This window comes from Rhinoraja longicauda, chromosome 11 (genome assembly GCF_053455715.1).
Source record: "Rhinoraja longicauda isolate Sanriku21f chromosome 11, sRhiLon1.1, whole genome shotgun sequence".
Lineage (NCBI taxonomy): Eukaryota > Metazoa > Chordata > Chondrichthyes > Rajiformes > Arhynchobatidae > Rhinoraja > Rhinoraja longicauda.
The window spans coordinates 43,799,234-43,819,481 of record NC_135963.1 but is presented as its reverse complement, the minus strand read 5'-3'; the positions used below and the strand labels follow the sequence as shown (position 1 = coordinate 43,819,481).

Below are 20,248 nucleotides of genomic sequence, written 5' to 3'. Positions count from 1 at the left end.
CTCCTCATTTCTCAGGAAAGCAAACCTAGAACTAGATTGCTTTATAGCACAATCTTTTTGAACCTTTAGAGTATTTTCAAATTAGTCATTCTAGTGAACAAAGAGCCACCAGAATAACAAGAACACCTGTGGACCTTGGAAACCTGAATCTACTTACTCTGCAACTCAATTGGTGCTCAATATGTGCGTTCCATTCTGTAGTAATTAATGAATGGAATACATTTTGTTGATCATTAACTAATTAAAATGTGTTTTTATTTTTAAAACATGTATCCAAACACAAGGAGTTTTTGGATAGCAGATTTTAACACTATGCGCAGCGATGGAGTTGCAGCCTTACAGCAGCAGAGACACGGGTTCCATGCTGGCTCTGGGTGCTCTCCACATCAAATTTGTACATTCTCCCCATGACCTGCATGGGTTTTTTCTGGGAACTCCAATTTCCTCCCACACTCCAAAGATGTGCAGGTTTGTAGGTTAATTGGCTTGGTAAAATTGTAAATTGTCCCAAGTGAGAGTAGGATAGTGTTAATGTGCAGGGATCGCTAGTCGACGTGGACTCGGTGGGCTCAAGGGTCTGTTTCCGCACTGTATCTCTAAACTAAACTACAGTTGATATAATCGCTAACACCTTGGCTAGTTTAGCAACACAGAATTGTGAGCAGGCCTCATCAGTGTCAGTCTGGCTGTGGGCCACAGCACACTACTTGAGTCAAGATATTTCAATCTGTTTTTGTCCAAAAGGGACAGCTCTTTATTCAGTCCACGGTGGATTCAAGTGTAATCTCAGCGCTGATTGGATATTATGTCACCCGGGTAACTAGTAAATAAAATGTTACTTACTTTCCAGATCTCGAACACAAACTCCATGTAAGAGTACAATGTGCTTATGAGAAACTTGCCTCATCATACTAGCCGTTTCAAAGAAAGCCTGTGAAGAGAATAGTTTGCTTCATTGATTATATGATACACGACTAGAGATTAACACTAAAAGATCCTGCTAGTTTTCAGTATCTCAGAGCAAACAGATTTTCTGCAAAGTATTGTTTTAAGCTTAAACTTTAAGAATTACATTAATATTACAAACCTGACATTCTGGGACTGCTGGACGTGAAAGGCCTAAAGAAGTGAGGCTGGGGATTTACCTAAATAGCTTGAATTTGATGCTTTACAGAACAGGAATCTGGCATTCAGTGTGGAGAGCAAGGACATGGTGAATGAATGTGGCTACATGCGAGACATCACTGTGACAGAGAGATGTGGATGAGTTGGTACAGGGTGGATCCCTACATTGGAAAACCTGAGTCGACCAGAGCGTAGATTTTGAGCAGATATGAACATGGTGGGCATTGCATGGTGGTGAATAGGGACTGTAGTGCTGATGGAGAGGATGAAAAGAAACATTGGCATTGCTCGGTCTTTGATTTAACAATTCGAAAAAATCATCTTCCTTCTGATTTCCCCCCAAAAAATTCAAAATATTGAACGTTCACCAATGTTTCTTTTCGGTCAGTCAAGAATCAAGTCAACCAGTCATGTGCATCTTGCACTTAAAAACAAGGAGGGGCAGTCTACAACCTTGCCCAGCGAAGTAAAGAAAATATCTCAAGCAGAAAACTAACGTTGATAAAGTTACTGCTGTACAGCAGAGTTCCAGCTTACCAGCGAGATGTCTCTGTGACTTGGATCAAGGATCTTAAGGACTACTCGGATGTCTTTTGTATTGTAGAAATTTTCATTCTCTTCATCATCATCTTCTTTGTAATTCAGTGTCCCAGAATAAATGTTTGTTCTGGTTCCTCTTCCAAGGTGTTCATTCTGGTGGGTACAAATCAACCAGATGATAATGAATCAGATATGGTGCTAAACTGCATACAGGACACAATAAGGAACTCAACAAAGAGACTTTGTTGTTGCTCATGACAAATTAGGAAGTAGATTGACTGCCTGAGGTCAGCAGTGTGTAGGATTTATAAACAAAGGAACTGGATGGTGCACCTCACACTAAGAGGAGCATGGTTAAATTCTGCTTCTGCTGAATTTCTCATTTCTGTTTCACAGCAGCAATGAATGCCCCATGGGTCAGAAGGTCACTGCTTTGCAGTGCACTATGTCAGTGGAACATGGACCTCATTTCATCATCTAGTTTAAGCTGAATTAGCTGATCTTGGTCAAAAGCAGTATGTTCTGCTGAGTTAGTACTTTATACCATTTAGCAAAGATCATCATGAAGCTTTAAGATTTATGAAGCATGGAGCCATTGCCCCTATGTGGCACTGCTATAAATGAGGCAGGCTGAGAAAAATCACTGTACACTGTTCCAGGTGTGGCATATAAACAGGCCCATGAAGGGCTGCAGGATAACTTTTATCCCCTTCATCTCCAGACCTATCCATAAGGTGCAGCACTCCACTGAATTTGGATTATTTTCAATACTTGTTGACATAACACTGATTATGTGGATGGAATCATCCTTCTTCCCCTCCCCACTCTGCTGTGCCTCTTTTGGCCTCCATCACTGCTAGCTTTAAAGAGTTTGAGAGCACACTGTTCTTTCTACCCCACCTCGGTCCAATGTGCACAATTTCATATTTGCATTCATTGAAATTGATTGACCAGAATTGTTTCCATTTGCTAAATGGATTAAGGTCACTTTGTAATTTAATGTTACCTTCCACAAGGCCATGGCTCTCTACTCCAGCCTTTGTGAACCCTCTTAATCACACCCTCTCCGTCACTAATGACCTCTACTCCTTTGGAGAATGTTAAAAGCAGTCAGCTGACATTGCCTCTGACACTATCAGTACAACTTACTAGAAAACCAAATTAATGCAAAGTCTTGCTGAGGATGGCCAGTTCTCAATGCAAAAGTGCCTATTTTTACAGATGACACACACAGATAAGAAAGGCTGTGTGTTTTGGGCAGTAAAAGGCCTCAACAAAAATCTGGTCTATAACAATGAAACAGAGTCTGACATGACCCACCTGACAAATCTCCTCCTTGCGGATTCGATGGAAGCTCAACTGACTTAAGTTGTAGTTGCTTGCATTCATCTGTGAAATCTGGGACCAGCTTTTTGTCATCACCAACAGATTTGAGATTTCTGTAGCGAGAGTAAATGGATTTTATTTCAGCATCTCCTTGCATCAGAATGAAGAGTTTGCACTGGGAAAACCTGGGAAACATCATCTATCGATTCCTCCAGAGACAATACCTGACCCGCCAAGTTACTTCAGCACTTTGTGCTTTTTAAAAAATTATACAGATGATCATATTCCAAATGGAGTGCTGGCTCAATTTTGCTCATGGCCCCCTTATAAAGTGATTCTGATTTTAGAAGAATGCAGTGGGAATTCACCAAAAAAGACAAGGCATTTACAGCATTAGGCACAAGAATTGGGCTGTGAACTGTATTCCCTTCAGTTCAGATGGGTGGAACTATTACAAAGTTAAAGGAAGTTGATCGGGTTTCTATTTTAAAAAATTGGGTTTTTGGGGACAGAATCTTAAAACTGGAGGTAAATGATTCAGGAGTGAGATCAGGAAATACGTTTTCACAGTGGTGGAAATTTAGAAAAATGTCTCCCACCAGATCAATTTTATGTCAAGGGAGCTTTTCAAGCCTGAACCAACAGAATTTTGTCGGGTATATTACCCTGTGGTATCGAAAGCAGATGAACTATGGTGCAAAATCAGTCACAATTGAACTAAATATCAGGACAAGTTCAAGGTCTGAATATGCAATAACACAAATCAAAATAATTCTGTAAAATAAATTAAATTTTAAAAAGTAATCGGTTGTGGGCATTTCAAATTAAAACTACTTCATATTTGGAATTGTTCCTTTGACAGTAACAGCAACATCTCTCGCAAGCGAGTCAATAATTTGTCTTTGTTTTTCTCTCGTGCTTTTTGAAATTATCCATGTTAATAGCTGTAAGCATCAAAATGCACGATGTGTAGGCTTGTTCAGAGGACTGCGTGGGCGTACATGTGGGACTGATAGTATGTGTAGGTTTCAGCAGTGCGTAGGTTTGTATGTGTGGGTTCAAAGGAGGAAAGGTGGTTGCTTTGTAGATTGTCAGCCTACGAGTCTTTATGCATGCTACAAATTATTTATTGACAAATCATTTTAGCAACTTAATACTGGGTGATAGCTTTCTTGTGGCAGACCAATGTTCCATATGTGAAAATAAGCAAAAAAGAACATGCTGCCAAGACATGTTTGATCGGGAGGGACTTAAATGCATTGAAATTTATAGGCAAAGCAAATCTAGGCAAATTCAAAATGAGATATATTTGCTTAGAATTTAACATGGTTTTTTTTCTTTTAAAAAGTTGCAAAGTCAGATATATTATCAACTAAATTCCAAACTGTCAACAGGTTCTTTCAGTCAGTCAGGAAACCCAAAACTGATAAACAAAGTACGACCACATTAACTCTGTCCTTCCTGCACTGGATTGTGTCTCAAATCATTAAATTGAAAAGGTGGAGTGGGAGAATGGAGCAAGAATGATTTAAATAAAATGTATGCAAAGTTCCACGCCTAATATATATTTCTAGAGTTGCTGGTTTAAAGAGTAGATAGTATTTCTTAAACAAGCTCCGCAAATACACCCTCCAACACATAAATGAGGATTCTCAAATAAGGTTAAGCTTGCTATGGTCTGCAAAAAATCACACCAGCCACATCTAAAGGTCAATCCGAGCAAGATGTTTTGATAAGAAACTCCTTTCTGCAATAAACAAGAAAACAGATCCCCATTGACCTATGGACAGAACATTTTAACTTAAATTATTTAAATTGAGAAGAATTTAGCACAATCGTGAGCCACTTTTCATGCACAAGTGATGAAAAAAGCTTGTGTAAGATTCTTTGCACTTATCGTAGGAATACATGTTTTAAGAATTTGCAATTAGTTTTATTTTATCTGTGTCTCTTTTCAAATTGCAAAAAAATATTTTAGTAGTGATACAGAGGTAAAAAAGAAACTTCAGGAAGGGTCCCGATCCAAAACAACTGTCCATTTCCCCCCACAGATGCAACTTGACCCACTGATGCCTTTCACCAGTTTGATTTTTGCTCAAGATTCTAGCATCTGCAATCTCGTGTCAATAATGTAATGGTTTCTATAGGCAGAGTCATAATATTCCAGCTTCATTTTGATTCGTGACCATGTAAAATCAATTCTGTTAACTGCTACATGGCATAAGCACGTCCATGTCCCTAACTTTGAACATAAACCACTTTTGCAGTAAGCATTTTGAGAATTGAGATAGATGGCTTTGGATCAATCAAGGTGAGAGATTGGACTCCAAACAGACCAATTGTTTTGGGCATTACTTTGGGATTCAAAATGACATCTGTGACACACAAGGTACATGAAAGACACAAACTCTGTTGGATGTCTTCTGGTGCAGGTGTTAATATGTTCATTCAAAACCTACTGGTGGGAGAGCCAGTTTTATGACTTGCTGCACAACCTCAACATCACGAGGAGACAGCCATCATTACCGTGCAGGAGGCAAAAAGTGGTTGCTGAAGAGGAAGGGAGCCCACAATGTATGCAGTCAAACCCAATATTAACAACCTCAGCCCTAGTTCCCCATCTAGCTCTACTCCCCCACTCCTAACCTTCCCTGTCACCATGAAAATAAACCATTTGGTCACTAAGCAAGAGTAATGGTGAACAAATAAATATTAGAAATCGGACATAAGAGTGAAATCATGCCCAATGGCATAAAAGCCTTAAGTTCACATTGTGCATTCATGTTGGGCCAGTCTTTGCTGTGCCATGAGTATCCTGGTCTTCCCACACAGAGCCGTTGGTGACTGCAGAATGATTGGTACAGCCTATCCTTCAGCAGTGAAGAGTACAGGTAGCCTTTCTTTGGTCCTGGACTGGAGGTCTGGATGCAGGCTACAACATCTCAGTAATGGACAGGGGAATCTGGCTAGGGCCCAGCCAACAGCAAGGACCGCTGTCACTGGGAGTGAAGCACAAATGTTTGGCAACCCTAGATAAAGTGGTAAAGAAGGCATATGATACGCTGGTCTTCATGAGTCGGAACGTTGAGTACAAGAGTCAGGAAGTCATGTTGCAGTTTTATAGGACTTTGGTTAAGCCACATTAGGAATATTGCTTGCAGTTCTGGTCGAACCATTATAGGAAGGATGTGGGGGCTTTGGAAAGGATGCATCAGAGGTTTACCAGAATGCTGCTTGGATTATAGGGTATTAGCTATAAGGAGAAGTTGGACAAACTTGTATTGTTCTCACTGGAGTGTTGGAGGCCGAGAGAGACATAGAGTAGAGAGTCAGAAGCTTTCTCTCAGAGTGGAAATTCAATGACTAGAGGGCATAACTTTGAGGTGAGAGGGGCAAAGTTTAAAGGATATTTGCGGTGAAAATGTTTTACACTAAGGGTGGTGGGTGCTTGGAACATGCTGCTGGGGGTGGTGGTGGAAGTAGATACAATGGTGGAGTTTAAGAGGCTTTTAGATGAAAAATCAAGTGATACGGATCATGTCCAGGCAGATGAGATTAATTTATCTTGCCATCATGTTCGCCATGCACATTGTGGGCTGAAGGGCTGTTCCTACGCTGTACTCACCCTCAGAGAAAATGGCAGACCTGTATTTCAGGGACCCACCGCAACCGCACATGGGAAGCAGGTGAACAACCAAGCAATTTGTTGGAGAGGACAGCTGGACTATGGTGGCATCCTGCAAGGCGATCAACTTGTCTACACAGTAATGTTGCAAACCCGTATGGAACAAACTTCAGTCTGAGCATCTCCTGGAAGTGGCTGGTGTTGCATTAGAACCAGACATGGCAATCCGATGCCTCATAATCAGCCCACAAGTTTATGGATTTCTTGACCTTCCGTGATGGAAAGAATGGGTCTCAAGCTGCTGGGGAAGACCCATGTGAATGTGGAGCCAGACTTCTCCACATTTCCTGGCAGGGCTTCCAACACGTTGAGCTCTTCAATGCATGCATCTTCTGAATGCAAGTCTATCAAGGCCCACATCTCTGAGAGACCTCCATTTGTAGCAAACTGGCAACCAAAGCTATCCCTATCCTCTGGCCTTGCTGAAAAGGGTGGTGAATCTGTGGAACTCAGTGCCACAAAGGCCATGGAGGACGTCAATGGATATTTTTTAAGGGAGAGGCAGATAATTCTTGATTAGTAGGGGTGTCAGGAGTTATGTGGAGAAGGCAGGTGAATGGGGTTAAGGGGGAAAGATACATCAGCCATAATTGAATGGCAGAGTAAACTTGATGGGCCTAATGGCTTAATTCTGCTGCTATCACTGGTGAATTTATGAAAACCACTTGGGCTCACTACTCATTACATGCAGAGCTTGCCTCTAACCCAATGGTGACAGCCAGAGTGAAATTGGGCATCCATTGATCTTCATCACTCACTTCTTGATGACTAATAGGTCAATTTACACTTCTCAAATACAGAGAGAAGGAGGAGGTACACAGCCAAGTTTGTTGGAGAAAGGGAATGACGGGATAATATTATGGGTGTGTGCTTGCACCATCTTCAACCAGCATGTCAGAATCAATTGTAAGATAGGCAGAAAGTGGAAAGAAAGGGAGGCATTTAAATGTAGTGTTTACAACCTTTCCTCTAACCACAACATTATTTAGCACTGCCCCTTCTGAGCAGTCACAATCAGTTGCTCCAAAAACACAATACAGTCCTATGTCACTTGCAAAGTTTGGTTCCCTTGGAGCCAAAGGAAGTGAATTATGGAGCAGGTTGAACGTGCATCCACCAGTGTACAACATACATTAACCACACTTCCCACCGAGAATGTATTTCTGGCCAAGAGATTCTTCACACGTTCCAATTCGGAACTTGGCTTAGCCATTTAGTCTTTCGTACTCCTAAGTATAAAGGCTTTGAATGTCGCATCACCAGCACCCTACCACTTACTTTCCTTCAGTTTCTCCATTATCAATTCCAACCGCGATAGTTCTCTGCACACAGGACCCAGTCACTTCCACTCAGGCGTCTCACTTTAAAAAGGCAGTGACGCTCATCCTCCTTACCTCGAGGTTTTGGTGGGCAGCAGGATTTGAGTTGGAAGCTGATGTCCTCGGTTTTAAGAATCTGCCCTTTGAGATGTTTCATGAGTTCCCCGAGGTTGGCGTAGTAGCTGTCAGAGCCATGTAACCTGTAGCCAGAAGAGCTGCTCACTTCAATCTGAAAGTTTTTGTACTGCTTTGGCATTCTTGAGCCACTGCCTCGATCGCAGAAGCCAAAGCACTAGAGGGAAGCAAATGAGAATCTCAGAAATCTATAGCGTTAAGGCCTATCAAATCCCTACAGAAAGTGGAGGTCATCATTTACTTTACAGGACGAGGACAGAAAGCAAAGTGCTAATGTGGCTGGACTTAAATGTTAGCCCCAGCGAAGTCAACATTTACTGCAAACAATCGGCTTGAAAACATTCAGGTCAAGCTGCACAAATGCAAGTAATAGTGTTAATGATTTGTGAGTATCTATCCAAGCCCTTTGAAAACACTAATCAGATCTATCTACTTCAAACACCTTTCTTCGAACAAAAACCACCATCCTGTGAGGGAACATGCTTCTCAGATGTCTTTTCAATTCCACCCCTCACCTTGAATCTGTTTCCCCTAGTTATTTACATTAGAAGTGTTGGCAAACGTTTGGGCTAGTGTTTCTGTGCCAATAAACAGAGTAAGCCAATTCAGTCAATTAAATGACTAAATGTTACAATGAGAAAAGTAAACTTCTAGAAATGGATTCTGGCTAATAATATCCCAGCAAAATAGTCACGACTTTGAATTTTACTATTTGTACAGCATCACCTGGAAGAGGTGATTTCACAGCAATAGAACCACCCATCTGCAATCAACTGAAAGCAAACTTTTATACTAAGAAGGGATTAGAATCTGTGGCCTCACCTACTAGTTGCCAACATTTAAAAATACAGCCAGCCAGCTGCTTTGCCTTTAGAAAAGCTGCTGGAATTAGAGGCCATTAAACTGAACAGTGTGTTCGTACTTTCCTACTTGTAGGTCGAATTCTCTTCATTATGGTTTAGGTTTATTATTGTCACGTCGAAAGCTTTGTTTAAGAACAATTTACTGAGCCGAGCCAAATAAAGTCCGCGTCGCTGTGGGTTTGCAATGTTGATTTAGAACTGAGATGAGGAAAAACTTTTTCAGTCAGAGAGTTGTGAATCTGTGGAATTCTCTGCCTCAGAAGGCAGTGGAGGCCAATTCTCTGAATGCATTCAAGAGAGAGCTGGATAGAGCTCTTAAGGATAGTGGAGTCAGGGGGTATGGGGAGAAGGCAGGAACGGGGTACTGATTGCGAATGATCAGCCATGATCACATTGAATGGTGGTGCTGGCTCGAAGGGCCGAATGGCCTCCTCCTGCACCTATTGTCTATTGTCTATTGATTTCTTTTTTTGAAAAAAGATGGCAAGGTGTTTTTTCCCCCCCTAAAACATGGGCAAGTGCCTGAACTTTTGTACATAAAATGTCATCTCGGATGCCCTTCGCAATACTGAGGTTTAAAGAAAACACAGAAATTTGTGGTTTAAAAACATACTGAATAATTACCTCAGGGGGTGAACAGCACGCAACTGTCATGAGAATGTGATTGAAATCTGTACAACTCCATCGTAATACGTACATACCGTCCTCGTTGCCTTCGTGCTTCAACTTGTTGATAGCATATTCAGTACTGACAAGAGAACAGGCAAAAGGGCACAATTTTAAACCACATTTCTAAAAGTTACGAGGAAAAGTTAATAAAATTCATTCGAGACTTTAAACTGAGCTGTGTGAAGTTTTAATGACAGGAAAAGGTTCCAAATGAAAGATTAAGAAATCAGGTACAATCTTTTCATAAAGTTGTATGAAAACACTGCTGGAATCAACAGTATAAATGATCTATATAGTAAGTATAAATAAATATAAGAAGCTCATATATTTCTGAAGGGAGCGTGAGAGTTTTGCAGCCTTAATGTCCAGCTCAATTTTGAAATAGCTTCTGTCTCCCACAAATATGGCCTAGTGAAATCTCCATTGCCTAGCACCACCCCTTTGCCACCGTATCTTTCACATGAATATCTTTATCATCTTTGGATTTGATTAGTTGAATGGTTTCCTTTCTGGTCAACCTTATTCTAGAATCTTCAATTTGTGCAGATTCAACACTGAGTCCCTCGTCACTAATTCAAATCCGATTCCAGGACCCCAACTCCCTTGAACGTCTGACATTACATCGTCTCCTAACATATAGAAAAATCTTTACGTAGTTCTCAATTCATTTCATGGGCTCATTCCAGTTTATGTGACAGCTCTTCCAGCCTTTTACCATCCTACCTCCTCTGGTTCCATTAGTCTCATGGTTTAATAATTTTACATTCAAATTATTGTACTCAAATGTCACCAACCCAACCAAAACAATTAGCCTTTCCAACTGTTAAAATCCCTCTTCATTCCCCTTTAACCAATTTTCCTTACGTCTTTTGTGAAGCACCCAGAGCCCTCCAGAATAGATACAACTTATTCCCATTCCCTTGGCACACAGAACAAAGGTCATCACTCAATGGGGAACAAAGATAACAACTAGGAGTGAAAATTACTTACGACTTTGAAATACCAACTTATGACAGTGCTTTAACTGGACTGATGCCAACATATTTTTGTTTGAACATTACCACCAAGTTTCACTGTGCGAAAAGGTGATCAAACTGTCTCAGATTTGATCATTAGGTAATCATTCTAAAGTTGAGGAATTTATCTAACAGTGGTTTGCTTCTCTCAAAGAATGAGATAAAATGACAAGACAGTGAAATGGAAGTGAGTAGCTGTCAAGTTTGGTTTTAAAAACCCTAAAAATGTTACAATGTTCAATGAATTACGGTCGAGGACGGGCTGCGTGTCCCGCCGGTCGGTGGAGGATGCACTGCCGAGGACAAAGAGGGACCCGGCGTGAGGGGGTCGCCGAGGAAAGAGAGAGAACCAGCATGGGGGGGGGGGCGCTAAGGACAGAGAGGGACCTCGTGTGAAGGGTCCACTAAGGACAGAGAGAGACCCAGCATGGGGGGCCCGCTAAGGATAGAGAGGGACCCAGCAAGGGGGGGGGGGGGGGGGGGAGGCGCAGAGGACACCCGCTGAGTTACTCCAACATTTTGGGTCCACGGTATAAACCAGCATGTGCAGATCCTTCCTACACATTAAGCCAAGTAATTGTACTTTTCTCAAATAAACGATGGGTAATTTTCGATTTACCGTATGGGCCCGTGGCAGCCATGTTTAATGTTGCGCACTACCAGAGGCGGAGCCACTTCAGTGCACAGATAGTGGTGGGCGTCTACTGTCAAACGGAAGTAGCCATCAATCAAAGATACCATGGAAAGTGCTTCATCATAGCATGACAGCTCAAGCTCCTGAAACACAAAAAATATTAAGAACGTGACAGAAACAGTTTGTAACCAACTTAATATCATTGAATTGCATTGAATACTTTAGTCAAATGTGACACGTCACAGTGAATATCTTTGCTTGCAAGGTATGTAAAAAGTCACCCATAAAAGGCGCTTACAAAGTTACAAATTCCCCCCCCCCCCCCCCTTCACCTATGTGAGATCCCCCTTTGTTCTTCCCGACCTCCCTCATGGCAATCTCCCCCACGCTGGGTCCTCCTACTGATTTATTCCACTTATAATTGCACCCTATATGCTGTTGGCAAATAACAAGTTTTACAGTTTCTAATTATTATTATGAAGCTAAATAGCTCAGTGATGAACAAAATAGTAAAAATAAACTTAAGTTCATCTGGTAATTCAATTGTAAACACTTTGAGTGGAATAAAAATCGTACTGGTTGGCATCCAATTTTCTCTGTGATGAGTTAGCAGATCTGGAGTAAGTTGCCAATGGAGTAATAAGGTTGGCATCAGCTTCAATGACAATCGAATGCAAAGGGCCCCAAAAGCTTCCGACTCATATAAAAAATGCTTTCATACTATTGCATTCTGCTTCCATACTTTCACAGAGGCAGTAACCCATTAATAGACAGTCCATCAAATGGAGGGTGCGAAGGCTTTGGAACCATGGAGGTCAAGTCATGTTTATTATCATGGCGGAGATTAACAGATACTTGATTGGTAAGGGTGTCAAGGGTTATGGGGAGAAGGCAGGGGAATGGGGTTGTGAGGGAAAGATAGATCAGCCATGATTGAATGATGGAGTAGACCCAATGGGCCGAGTGACCTACTTCTACTCCGATGATTTATGAACTAATGAGATGGTGCAGACGAGATATCCCAGAGTGCTGCCTAGATTAGAGGGTAATAGCTGTAAGGAGAGATCAAACAGACTTGGATTGGTTTCTCTGGAGCATTGAAGGCAGAGAGAAGACCTGATATACGTTTAGAAGATTATGAGAGGCATAAATGGGGTTCATAGTACCCCCATAGTACTTTATTGTCACATGTACTTTGGTACAGTGAAATATATTTTTGCATACAGCGCAGTAAAAATCTTACTTTCCATAGGCACAAGCATACTTAAGTACAAAAGTGTAGGAATACTATGAATACTACTACACTGAGAAGCATACACGAGTCACCATGTTTCAGGTGCCATTTTGTATGGTTTAAGACCAAAGTTGTTAAAAATGTAGAGTCTTAACTTGGCTGTAATAGTGACAATCATTCCCAGGGTGGCAATGTCAAATATACCTTTAATGTGAGAGGCTGAAAGTATGATGCAAGTCTTTTTTAAACACAGAAATTGGTAGCTGCCTAGAACCTGCCGTCAGGGGGGTGGTGGAATCAGCTTATATTTTTTTGTGAAATAATAGAAACTATGATCATAACGAATATATTCAGGATTTAACTGTAATGCTGTTGTCTGTAATTTCTACAATTGTGTCCAGGTTGCCTAAAGAAGGTGGTTTCCAAAGCTGGCTAGAACAAACAGTACCTTCTTATCAATATCTAAAGGCAAGCTGATAAAATAACTCTATTTCCCTCCCCTATGCCTCATGTATCAGACACAGTGTCTGCAATTTGCAAGTGATTGAGAACGGACCAAAGCAGGAGTAAAGATATAAGGACATCCTTTGACATAAAACAATGCACCATGTTCAGTTGGGGAACGGACAACTACATTTGCCTCTGAATTTTACTGCCAACTCAGCTTGAGATAGCAGCAAATCCTCTTTTAAAAAGTTGAAAACAGCAAAAGCCATCAGCTTCAGCCCCCACCTCAGACTTTGTATGTTGTTAATTTTCTCCATCAATTTTCTAAATGGAAGGAACCATATTTTGAATTGAATTGAATGTGAAAAAAAGTGCTGATGACAGATGGAGTGGAGGAGCCCTGAAGCAGAATGCCATTGATGCATCTGGAACTGGGTGGCAATGGACATTGTTTTAAAAGGTCAGGATGATGTTGCTGGGAAGAGGAGCAAGAACCTTGTAACTGATTGGGGAATGGTCAATAGTCGATAAAATGAGGGAAAAGTTTCAACGCCCAATTCAGAGCATCTGAATTTAGATACTGAAAAGGAGATAGCAAAAAATACTATTTATCCCCTCGACTTTAAAGTTAGGATAGACTCTGAAAATATTTCAGAGAGTACTCTTTAGCATTCAAAACCATTTTATTATCAATTAATTAATTGTTCAGCACAATGAGATTGTGTACTCTGGTAACATGTACACGTCCGCTGTTCTTCAAAATGCAACCATAAAAGAACTTGATAGACACGTGGTGCGTGGAACCAAAGTAGGTCAGTGAGTTGCTCCAGCTTCTTCTGCCACATTTTTAGACCGTGGCTAGTTTGTATTTCAAGATCATTTAGCTGTCTTTGCATCATATCCCTCGATAGCCTACATGATTTTGCTTGCACGAGATCATCATTCAGTCACCCTTCAAGAAAACCTACAAGCCTGAATGTTATCTAAAGAAACAACAGAACTTGATTATGAGATCAATGAATAGCAACCCAGCAAGAAGAAAATCTGGAATCCTCAAATAACTTACCAAGTTTTTGTTGTCTTGTTTGTTGATCATGACGAGGGAGTCCTTTACGGTGATGTGCGTGATCTCATAAAAGTCAGAAAATAGATTCCAGTTCTCACAGTGAACACCTTTGCTTTCACCTGTCTTGCTGCTTTTGGTCAGGTGCTTGTTCTTGTTCTTCTGCAATTTATTTTTCTCTTTCAAATTCGTTGTAGACTTTAACAGGAGAAAAAGGAGAAATTTAAGTTTGATCATAGCTAATGCTTGTGCAGAACTTGCTCAAAATGTTATAAATTGGCAGTTAAAGACAGGATAGATTATACATTTTGTAGAATGCTGCAGTTCACTAATCTCAGAACTGGAACGACCCTCAATTAGACCCGTCCAAATTATTCTTTCATTTTTTCCCCATAAAATCTATCTCCACTGATTACCTAGGTGATCAACTTCACAAATTCACCACCCTCTGCATAAAGTATTTAAATTTAAAATCCTTGTACATTTTCCTTTTACATTGAAGTTGCTTGCCAATTGTAATTTTCTGGGATTCTTTAACATATTTTCTGGTTTCAGCTTAGCAAAACAATTTAAACTTTGAACATCACAGCTGAAATTATACACAACAAAGCTGTGATGAAGTGAGGCGACATGCATAATTCAGCACACTGCTTTCCAATCTGATCAGATATTAAGAGGTAGAAAAGGGTAATCAATATGAAATCCGGTTTAAAAACCTGAGGTATCAGGAACATGTGAAGTACCTAAGATTGGTTGCTCTGAAAGGGAGAGGTTTGGGGAAAATTCTGTGCCCGAATGCAAGTTAAATTTGTTAATCATCCTCAGGTAATCCAAAATAGGATTTTTCAACTACTTCAGTTACATCCATGGAGTATGTGTTCTTAAATATCTTTCTTTCAATTTGTAGCATTCCAATTAACTGGGAAGGAAGGAAAAGAGGGGATGATTGAGACGTTCTAGCTTATATATTTAGATTTTTCATATTTTCTTTTGACATATAAACCCATCAGGTTTATGTCAGTTTACAGAGCAATCCCATCCCTGTACTAATTTCTCTGTGACCAATATTCTCTCTCATTCTCTCTCTCTCTCCCCATCTCTCTCCCTCTCTCTCTCTCTCCCCCCCCCCCCCCCCCCCTACACACACACACACACACACACACACAATCTGGAGTTGAGAGAGGAAGTGAAGTGGTTTAACAAAAAAACTGCCACTTCCTCATAATAGTAGCTCGCAAACAACACGCACCAAGAAACTAAGCGTCTAATACAAATAACAAAGTACCCTTGGACTAGATTTTCCCACCGTGGCTGCCATAGGAAATTTATACTTTCTGTAAAATGGTGAAACTAATCTTCAACACTGACACAAAATGGGCAATTATGAAATGCTGGTCTGTTTTTACAACCTTTCCTTTCCCTTTTTCACTGAAATATCATTGAAGGCAATATCATTCACAGTTGGAGATGGGAAGCCCTAAACACATCCTATGTAGCAACGGACAGGAAAACTGACAGGCATTGTAACAAAATATAAGCAGGTTTCAAGGAGATCAATGAAGGGAGAAATAACATTTGAGAGTACAAGCAACTATATACATTAAAACAAAATATCAGAAGAATTATTAACAAAGCAACAAGTCCCTCTTGCCCTTCTGCGCTTCCGAGACTCCTGTCTGCAATGGCTGGCCTTGAGATCTCGAAAGTCCTGACACCTGCCCGCACCAAGACCCAGGGTCTCTCTCTCTCTCTCTCTCTCCCTTCCCAACAGTGAACTTCCTTCCATCTCTCTCCCCAAAGGTGAAGTTCCTTCTATCTCCCTCTCCTTGAAAATGTTCCTTCTCTCTCTTCCCAAAGGTGAAGTTGCTTCTCTCTATCTCCCTGAAAATGAGGTTCATTCTCTCTCTCTCCCCGAAAGTGAAGTTCCTACTCCAATAGTCGAAACATGCACTTATATAATAACTTTCTCTCTAAGCACAACAGGTGACTATGTGTCAAAACTAGCTATCCTCCTTTGTGCCATAATAGCGTGAGTTATTTGTCCTATGGGAAGCCGAGCTAGTCTTAGATGTTTCTAGGCAGGCAATGGCTTATCTTAGTGACCTTGCAGGTGGCCTCATGATTTACTGGTCCCTCTAACTTAACCTGAGCATTATTCCAAAATCTCTACTTGTTTTCCAAAGCAGGGTTTCAAATGTGAAGCTGACAACTCCATTTAATCTGACACAGACTGTTTAACCCTTGCATTACAGGTATATAATTCTTAAAATAAAATGTTGTGCACTTTGTAGAACCCGGAATCTGCATATTGATGAACATTTCTTCCAACCCCCAATCATTATCTCCTGTTTTCTGATGAATATTGCAGTTAATAGCAACATGGAAAACCTGCTTCCAATCTGAATTTACTTCCCAATTACGTTCCAACAACAAGATGCAGTAAAAGCAGCAATTCCGCATTCATCCCACACATCCAAAATAACGTCAAGAACTTCCTTTATATATTATTTTACGTGTAGCAAAATGTCCCAAACATTCCATGAGTGTTATCCAACAAAAATTAATGTACATTCCACATAAAGGCTACTAGGCAGCTGACAGAAGGTGGGTCTTACAAAACATTTCATCTGCAAAAGAAAGAGGGAGATAAAGAGACTAGAGTACAAGGCTTCAACAGCGGCTCACGGAAAATAAAGTTCAAGAATAAGCAAGAGGTCATAATTAGAACAATGCAGAAACTTGCTCAGGCTACATGTTACTGAAATAGGAAGAAACACGACCATTTAAACCGAGGGAAAGAAAGGTAGTACTGAGATTCTGCTTGACTGGGAGTCAATATTGATCAGAAAGAACAGAGGAAGCGAATAAAAACTACAGTGCAAATTGGAAAAAAGGTGACAAGAGTTTTGGAAGAACTAGCTAAAACTCAAAAATATGTATCTTAATTAATAAACCTATTGTAATTACTCTTTTCTTCTTCCATGACCAATTAGGCTACACTCTTTCATCCATCTCATTTTTAATAGTCCCAACCCAGGAAGATTACAGTCAATTTATTGATGCTCAGATTTCACAAGCCTGAGTCCTCCTACCTTGCTATTGGCAGCAGAGTCCTGCAAAGGGCAGTATTGAGGCAATATTCCTGCATTTTTGTAATTACAGCAAGCTGCAATAACGCATGTAGTTATTTTTGTAATTATTAGTGCAATTTATTTCTACATGTAGTTATTTTCAGCAGCCATGCAAAGCACCTTATTTATGGGCAAAGTTTATTTTCACATGAGCAATACCACAATAGATTATCTGGTATCAACAAATAATGAGAGTTGTTAAACTTAAGTTCCTGCAAGATCTAACAATAGATGCAAATACAAAAATGCAGTCCACATCAAAGCTAATATAGAATAAATTGGAAAAGCAAATCCATTAAGTAGAAACTTTGGAAAAGGTGGGAGCGGATGGATTTCAATCCTGAGAAGTTCCAAGTTAATGCATTTTGGAATAGTGCTGCAACGGTAGCGCAGCGGTAGAGTTGCTGCTTTACAGCGAATGCAGCGCCGGAGACTCAGGTTCGATCCTGACTACGGGTGCTGCACTGTAAGGAGTTTGTACGTTCTCCCCGTGACCTGCGTGGGTTTTCTCCGAGATCTTCGGTTTCCTCCCACACTCCAAAGACGTACAGGTATGTAGGTTAATTGGCTGGGTAAATGTAAATGTAAAAATTGTCCCTAGTGGGTGTAGGATAGTGTTAATGTACGGGGATCACTGGGCGGCACGGACTTGGAGGGCCGAAAAGGCCTGTTTCCGGCTGTATATATATGATATGATGATGATATACAAATAATAGTTTGCCGCTAAGGATTGTTGATGAGAAGAAGGGCCTTGGAATTCAACTCCACAATAGATTATCCACAATACGATATACATTAATGACTTAGATGAAGGGATTAAAAGTACCATTAGCAAATTTGCAGATGATACTAAACTGGGGGGTAGTGTGAATTGTGAGGAAGATGCAATAAGGCTGCAGGGTGACTTGGATAAGTTGTGTGAGTGGGCGGATACATGGCAGATGCAGTTTAATAAGTGTGAGGTTATTCACTTTGGAAGTAAGAATAGAAAGGCAGATTATTATCTGAATGGTGTCAAGTTAGGAGGAGGGGGAGTTCAACGAGATCTGGGTGTCCTAGTGCATCAGTCAATGAAAGGAAGCATGCAGGTACAGCAGGCAGTGAAGAAAGCCAATGGAATGTTGGCCTTCATAACAAGAGGAGTTGAGTATAGGAGCAAAGAGGTCCTTCTACAGTTGTACCGGGCCCTGGTGAGACCGCACCTGGAGTACTGTGTGCAGTTTTGGTCTCCAAATTTGAGGAAGGATATTCTTGCTATGGAGGGCGTGCAGCGTAGGTTCACTAGGTTAATTCCCGGAATGGCGGGACTGTCGTATGTTGAAAGGCTGGAGCGATTGGGCTTGTATACACTGGAATTTAGAAGGATGAGGGGGGATCTTATTGAAACATATAAGATAATTAGGGGATTGGACACATTAGAGGCAGGAAACATGTTCCCAATGTTGGGGGAGTCCAGAACAAGGGGCCACAGTTTAAGAATAAGGGGTAGGCCATTTAGAACGGAGATGAGGAAGAACTTTTTCAGTCAGAGAGTGGTGAAGGTGTGGAATTCTCTTCCTCAGAAGGCAGTGGAGGCCAGTTCGTTGGATGCTTTCAAGAGAGAGCTGGATAGAGCTCTTAAGGATAGCGGAGTGAGGGGATATGGGGAGAAGGCAGGAACGGGGTACTGATTGAGAGTGATCAGCCATGATCGCATTGAATGGCGGTGCTGGCTCGAAGGGCTGAATGGCCTACTCCTGCACCTATTGTCTATTGTCCACAGATCCTTGAAAGTGGCAACACAGGTAGATAGGACAATATCATGCTTGCTTTCAGAGTTAAGAGGAAAGATATACAAGTTGGGACATTATGTTGCAACTTTACAAAACAGGTTAGACCACACTTGGGGTACTGTGTGCAGTTCTGGTCACTGGATTCTAGAAAAGATGCACTGAAGAGAGTACAGAAGAGATTCATCAGGATGTTGCCTGGATTGGAGAACTTTAGTTAGGGTGAAGATTGGATAGGTTGGGCTTATTTACCCCAAAGAGAAGGAGTTCAAGGGTTAACCTGGTAGAGGCATATCAAATTATGAGGTATAGATAAGGTAGATAACTTCCTTTTCCCCATTGCTTTGGTATCAAAAACATGAAGGAATATATTTAAGGGGAGAGGTAGAAATATTGAAGGGGATTTAAGAAGACAGTTGGGGTTTTTTTTTTACACACACCGAGAGTAGTTGATATCTGGAACTCACTGCCGGGGGAAGTGGTGAAGTTAGATACAATCATTATATTTAAGAGACATTTAGACAGGCACTTTAACAGGCAAGGCAGGAAGGATATGGACTTAGAATGGATAAATGGACAAAAAGGTCAGTTTGGATGTGGTGCAGCGAAGGTGTGGTGTTTCTGTGGTGTACAAATTTAAGACGCAAACAGCAACATCTATATACTAAAACTCTCGTTTGTTTGTTTGTTTGTTCCTGAACGACCGAAACGGTACACGCTAGCGCGACAATTTTAGGCCCACCTTACTCACCGTCGTCCCTTTGGTGCTAATGGAAAAAGTTTCATTGAAATCGGTGTTATATTATTAAAGTTATTCACATTTTAAAGTTTAAGTCTATCTCCAAGGGAGGGAGGGGGGAAGGAGGGGGGTGGAGGGAGGGAGGGAGGGAGGATAAGGGGGGTTGAAGGGGATGGAGTGGGGGGAGGGGAATGGGGGAGGGGGAGGATAGATGGGAGGAGGGAGGGAAGGGGGTAGGGGAGGGGGGGAAGGGGGGATGGGGAGGGGGGGAAAGGGGAGGGGGGGAAAGGGAAGGGGAGGGGGAGGGGGGAGGGGGGAGAGAGAGGAGAGGGGGGAGAGGGGAGGGGAGGGGGAGTGGGGAAGGGGGAGGGGGAGGAGTGGGTTCTGCACCAATGCAGAAGAGGTTTGGGCCCAACGGGTCCACTTGGTCTAGTGACTGAATAAAAACATGTTATCAACCAATAAAAGTTCTTGGAACTGTAAGCACAAAGCATTGGTTTCTCATGCATATCACTCACAAACCTCATGGCTCTTTTGCAGTAATAATAGCAAG

At 41.3% G+C, this 20,248-nt stretch overlaps 1 protein-coding gene across 1 annotated transcript in view; it reads right to left on the bottom strand.

Moving 5' to 3' along the window:
* Positions 1–20,248, bottom strand: part of jak1 (Janus kinase 1) — a 77,004-nt gene that overhangs the window by 16,687 nt on the left and 40,069 nt on the right. The window contains exons 7-13 of the mRNA XM_078407507.1: positions 14,060–14,254; positions 11,298–11,455; positions 9,618–9,741; positions 8,071–8,287; positions 2,986–3,104; positions 1,663–1,818; positions 844–931 (exon numbers count right to left, since the gene is read on the bottom strand). Coding sequence (XP_078263633.1) covers positions 844–931; positions 1,663–1,818; positions 2,986–3,104; positions 8,071–8,287; positions 9,618–9,741; positions 11,298–11,455; positions 14,060–14,254 — 1,057 coding nt within the window. The remainder of the gene's footprint in view (positions 1–843; positions 932–1,662; positions 1,819–2,985; positions 3,105–8,070; positions 8,288–9,617; positions 9,742–11,297; positions 11,456–14,059; positions 14,255–20,248) is intronic.